The following is a 5,909-nucleotide window of genomic DNA, read 5'->3' on the forward strand; positions in this document are numbered from 1 at the left end:
CGCCTGATATGGTCAAAGTGCATCCCATCATCATAAGGCAGGTGTTGTGTCGCAGAACTACGCGGTTGTAAGTCCAGCGATCTATGTAAGTCGCCGAAGATAGAGTAGGAGACAACAACTGTGGAGCATAGTACTACGTGAATAACATTGATGTGCATTACGATGTTCGCACCCCAGTAACTAACCTCGGTCAGTATCCCGTCACATCCTCTAGTAGTGTGATTCATCGTTGGAAGGCTTCGAATCATCTACATTCAGTTGATAACATTTTTCAGATGAAACCAAAGATTCCGTAAGATTTTCCATCGATCAGTCTTGGTTTTAGATGTCAGTTGCCGGTGTAGTGCCCTTGCTGATTGTGAAACAAATTACCAATTTCTTATTGACCTAACAAGAACGTTAAAAACGGTCGAGATGAATCCACATATTTTAGATTTTCACGAAAATTTGTCGACTGTCGCAACACTTGTTACATAATTCTGTGATCGTTTTATCCAAATTTAGCGAAGCGAAGACTACAATTAGCATTACGTCCAGAAATAACTGTTACTTTATTACAAGTATTGTAAGCAGGCCATTTCACAATCAGATCTTTCCAAGACTTACTGATGAAAGCAGTCTTTCTACTACCGGTAGAAATATCTTAAGCTGGTTGTGTTATGCAGTAGTGGCAGTGGTTTTCGGGATTCTAGATAACTTCAACTACCATATAACGGAAATCGATGAAAGTGTTTTCTGTAATGATGCAACTGTCCAAGTTTTAATAGCTTCCAATTGTCGGCAGTGGCCATGCACTTACTTATACATATAACTTATTGTTAAATGTCCTTCCGTTTGCATTTTGAGAAAGTACCTCTCTAATGTGTAGATGTGAATACGAGTCACCGAAAATTCTCCTCCAACTTCAAGGTCTGCCATTGGTAAATAATACAATATTTCTTAAAGAAGTGCGTAACACGAGTGTGTCTCGATATCCCCACCACACGACGAAATGTTAAAATGTTTTCATTCGTACGAACGAAATGTCTCTCGCAATCGTGACAGCTTATTGACTGTTGAACTTTAATTTGATGACCTACGAGAATGTTGAAGTAAGTGACTTTTGAAACTTGGAGAAATTGTACGGAAAAGATTAACCTGTGCACACGTATCGAAGCCGAACACCAATATTCCGTTCACGCGCAATCGTCAAAAAAATAATACATCGTCGCTCGGGGCCGGGAAGACACCATCCTACACAACGAATATTTTCAGCTTATAATGGCAGGTGCCATCTCTTACGAAATAATATGTTAAACATCGCGGAATAGACTGCACTATTAATAATATTGAAATGTGATCATCCACCGTGGGATTTTGATGATAAAATTACAGTGCTTTGTAGAGGAGCAATTATCCGCACGAATTAGAAGTTCGTCTTACGTAAAGAATACGATCGAATTTCTCTCTCAGATATTGTTTCATAGAATCGTTAGTTGCTGTAACATCAGAGTGATACAGTCTGAGCATTGGGTTAGTACGTTGGATCAGAAGGAAATTATGTATCCCGGGTTTTCTCTGGTACATGGTGAATTGCATCATAATTAATAATACTTCCACTAACAATAAGTACATCTACTTTCACTGATAACAACAAATAAATAAGAAACTGCGGTACATGCATTTCTTGGGTTTGCGTTGCAGACAATGCAAGTAGGATAGTATCATTAACTTTTGCGGGCACTTGGTTTCCGCCCCGTTATTTTCTGCAGATAGTTCATATTAAGACAACAGAGATTGCATTGTACGATTACAGACCTGTAGAAGAAGAAAACATGAGATGTTCACACAAATGCGCGAAAGCTAATAAAGCTTATGTCATCAGCAAACCATCTACAAATTTTCTAGCTAACATGTCGACACGACGCAACCGTATAGGTTCGATTTGCCTATTTGGTAACCTCGGATAACAAAAAACATAATGCGTTTGACAGGCCAATGAATCCGAGCAGCAGACTGGTTTACTTACACAGAGAACAGAACACCGACGGTTAATAAAATACGCGATCATGTATACCGAGTGTCTCAAGACGCTCTGCTTACCAATGTCCAGAAAGTGGAACCGTGTGGCGGGCCACGATACAATCGAATCTGAACTAACACGTGTAAAGGATGTTAAAGATCGACCCCACTACAGTATTCGAAGAGTGAGTCAACATTCAGTCCATACTCACGCGTCATGGGCAATACCACATCTGACGCGAGTCTGTGTTTCCGTCTGAAAAATGAGGATTCCGGAGTAGTCACGCGTAGCTTGAAGTAACGGAGTGGGCTTGCAGTGAGGTATGCGGTTTCTTGTTTACGATTAGTATAGTTTTAGTCGAGAGTACGAGACGCGCGTGGAGTGGTTGGCACTGTCGGAGACAGTCCTATTAAATAATTGGTGACATGTTGACCACTCTCTCGCTCGTGTATTTTACCGTGCTACTTGTCGGTTCTTCAAGTGAAATCATTAAATGCTGCCCAAAAGGATACAGTTTCGGAAGGACTTTGAAATGCGTGATATCCGTATACAGCAACAGCGAATTCATCTTGAACGAGGCGAACTATGGCAATCAAACGGACTTCAATACCACCAGCTGCTATCGAAGTAAGTAAAGTTTCGCTCCATTATACTCACACCTACAGAAACTTAATCGGTAACAATCGCATTTAGTTTCCGACATAGAATTCTAATATTGCAATGAAATTTGAGTAAAATATTCTCTCACTTTAGTCAATCGGAGAGCAGTGAAGAATCTCAGGGGTTTAATATTATAGACTCAACGACTCTCATACGTTAAAAGATAATGTATTTAAATCCTCAATTTCCTTTTGTATTGAATGCGATTTGATATTTATAAACATTAATAATTCTCTATTCATTTACGAATCTAATCTATTTTGGAAATATCGCTACATGTACACTTGATTAAAGGGGAGGATCGAAGAAGACCGATAGAGAGACCTAGATACACTCTAAACTGCTCGGAAATAAATACTTTTTACAGAATAGAACAGGCTTGAGAACTATCGTATTACAAGCGCTGCTTATCTGCAAAAAATGTATACCTTTTTCGCTGCACCTATGCAATGTTACGCACTTTATGCAATCGTTCCGCGTCAGGCGTGCATGATCCGAGTTTGTTGTTTATCACTACGCGTACCTATGTCTGTTTTCAGTGCATAAAATGGTCCCTAAATATCTATTAATCCTTTCATTTCTTGCAATGCCTCATTCTGTAAGGGTATGTTCTGATACGCCACAAGTTTGAAAACAATATATCACTTGTTTTCGATTTTCTTTAGTGTTACGACTGTGTAACTCGCTTCAATCTGTCTTGCATTTCATTAAATGACCTCTCGAAGTACCAGCCGAGTATTATGAACGATAGAGTACTGGCAACTAATTATTATTGGTCACGAGTTGGCGGTTGAAATAAATAGAAACATTAACTTGGGTTTTAAAGGTGGCGAAAGCGTGAACGACATACAAGCTGCTGACTTGGAATATGCCCGAAACCTAACGGAAGTGGATATGTGCATGGATGTCGATGATCGCAACGGTACGGTCTACGTGAAGTCATGCCCAGTGGATTGGAGAGAGCGGCCGAAAAGATGCGACGGTGTTTTCACTCCCATATTCCCCTGGGGTGCAAGTATAGTGATTGGCGCGTATTTAATTCACGGCATTCCTTTCGTCATCGTCGTCGTTTTGTGCATCCTCGACCCCGAACTTCGCAATCGCGCCTACGACAAAGCCGTACTGAGCTGTTGCATCTGCCAAGTTTGCATCGCGGTAGTTCTATCTGTAATGGGATATTTCTTTTTATGTTACGAGCTTCTGAGACCAACTTGGTTGTACATAGTGTTCGGGTTGATGCTGCAGTTCACAACGATAGGTGCCGTCTGTTGGTTGAACGTCATATGCTTGGAAATGACCTTGGCCATCACCAGATTGAGGTGGAGACACGGCAACGACATGACAGGGTCTGTGGAAGCCCGGAAGTCCTTTAAGTATGCGGCCTATGTGTGGGGCTCCAGTTCCGTGTTTACCGCCATCACCTGCTTCATTGAACTCTGTCCATGGATACCAACAACGTCAGTGCTGAAGCCGAATTTCGAGAGCGTCTACGACGGGGTGAATTATAAAGTGATCTTTTACGTTGGCTTGGCACCTGTGATCACCTTCATCCTTAACAACGTTCTCTTCATCTACACTACGTACAAGGTCATCAATATCCGAAAATCAACCGTCGTGGCAAGTGAAAACAACAGGAAGACGAAAAAGAAGTACTTCATGTACTTGAGGCTGTACCTCGTGATGGATGCTCCGTCGATTATCGGAGTCATATCATCAATCTATCCTGAGATCTGGGTTCTAAAGTTTATCAGAATGATCCAGCCGATATCAATGCTCCTTGCCATATTACCGCAGAAGAAGTTCTGCCGAGCATTGCGATGCTCCCCCGCTGAAAAACCTGCTGTTGTCTCACAGAAAAGAAATATCAAGGGCGAAACGTCGTGTTGAATTTTTATACCCTGAAGATTCATTTACATGCGACTTTTATTAATTTTCTTCATTTTTCACATTATCGTTTTTTATTATCAAATAATTTTTTTTTTCAACGCGTGTATCTCACAAAATCAGAAACTCGCCAGGAAAGAATGCCCTGCAACCAGTCTTCAATTTCAATAATGTCGTCATGTCTTGGTGCTATTGAAATTCACCATTATGCATCGAATAACTGTGTATCGTGTGGAAATTTGATTGCGATAGTGTCACATCCTCGACGCTCTCTACCCCTAGATATTAGATACATTCTAAGTTGTTTCATAACTTTTCTTGATATCATGCAATTTTGTTTAATTTTCTCAAATCGTCTGCGCGGTTGGTCCTTTTTCCCGGTGCGTCAGAGGGATTCTCATTCGCTGATGACTAAATAAATGCCCAAAAACACTGAAAGGTATTGTCGAGGACAAAACATTTGGCATGCACACGCAGTGCAATAAAACCATCCATCAAATATTATCTGTTTTGGGTAGGATGTCGCAATATTAGAAAAGGTTATCTTTGTATATATGTTTCAAGTACGATAATTTTTACCTGCAACTATGAGAAAAGTCGTAGTGGATGTAACTCAGCCGTTGCACTGGACCCAGAGGGCAGGGGTAGTTCAGGGCGGATAAAAAGGCCCAAAATAATATCTATACATACTTGAAACTTCCCCATTGGCCTAACTTCTGTATAGATGAAAGAAGCCAATCTGGAGGAACGGTAGAAAACCGCATGCTAAATAATGAACTCAGAAGAGAGTTGCATTATGCAGAATCAAGACTGTTCTTCAAAACCTTCTGATCGAGGCAATTGATCGAGAACCTTTTAAGCAGTCAGTTCAAAACCATTATGAGAACAGAGTGGTTCATAAAATCTCTTAGAATTAAGACAGGTAAAATAACTGAAGAAATTCCGTAGTTCTCTTTTATTTGAATATCATCATTTTAATAATAATATTCAATTATTTTAATTTTTACGTAGTTTAAATTTGAATTAACTTAACTATTATATTTGATCTATTTTGTGAGGCAACCAAATTAATTACCTTCAAATCATTTCATCCATTTAGATAGAGATAATAATTCAGTTGTTGCAACCAGAGTAATCGTGCTTAAATATTGTCAATTCGTATCATATCATATCATATCATATCTAGTCACCGTCGAGCACTCAGAGCCATCCTTAGCCTGAATCCTCAAGATCAACGAAAGGTAAATGAAAACTTTTATTTCGAAAGCGCAACCAAGAGAAGAAAACACGCTCATCTCAAGTAAATTGAGTTTGGAAATTTTGTCCTTGTACGAGAGCTAATGTATGGCAAGTTTTGGTTTTC

At 39.8% G+C, this 5,909-nt stretch overlaps 1 protein-coding gene across 1 annotated transcript; it reads left to right on the top strand.

Annotated features, from left to right (window-relative positions):
- The first annotated feature begins 2,330 nt into the window (after positions 1-2,330).
- Positions 2,331-5,530, top strand: LOC124215912 (uncharacterized). The gene is made up of 2 exons (XM_046619830.2): positions 2,331-2,629; positions 3,489-5,530. Exons 1-2 carry the CDS (start codon positions 2,428-2,430, stop codon positions 4,547-4,549), a joined length of 1,263 nt encoding a protein of 420 aa, XP_046475786.1. The 5' UTR covers positions 2,331-2,427; the 3' UTR covers positions 4,550-5,530.
- Positions 5,531-5,909: the final 379 nt, after the last annotated feature.

This window comes from Neodiprion pinetum, chromosome 4, assembly GCF_021155775.2.
Source record: "Neodiprion pinetum isolate iyNeoPine1 chromosome 4, iyNeoPine1.2, whole genome shotgun sequence".
Taxonomy (NCBI): Eukaryota; Metazoa; Arthropoda; class Insecta; order Hymenoptera; family Diprionidae; genus Neodiprion; species Neodiprion pinetum.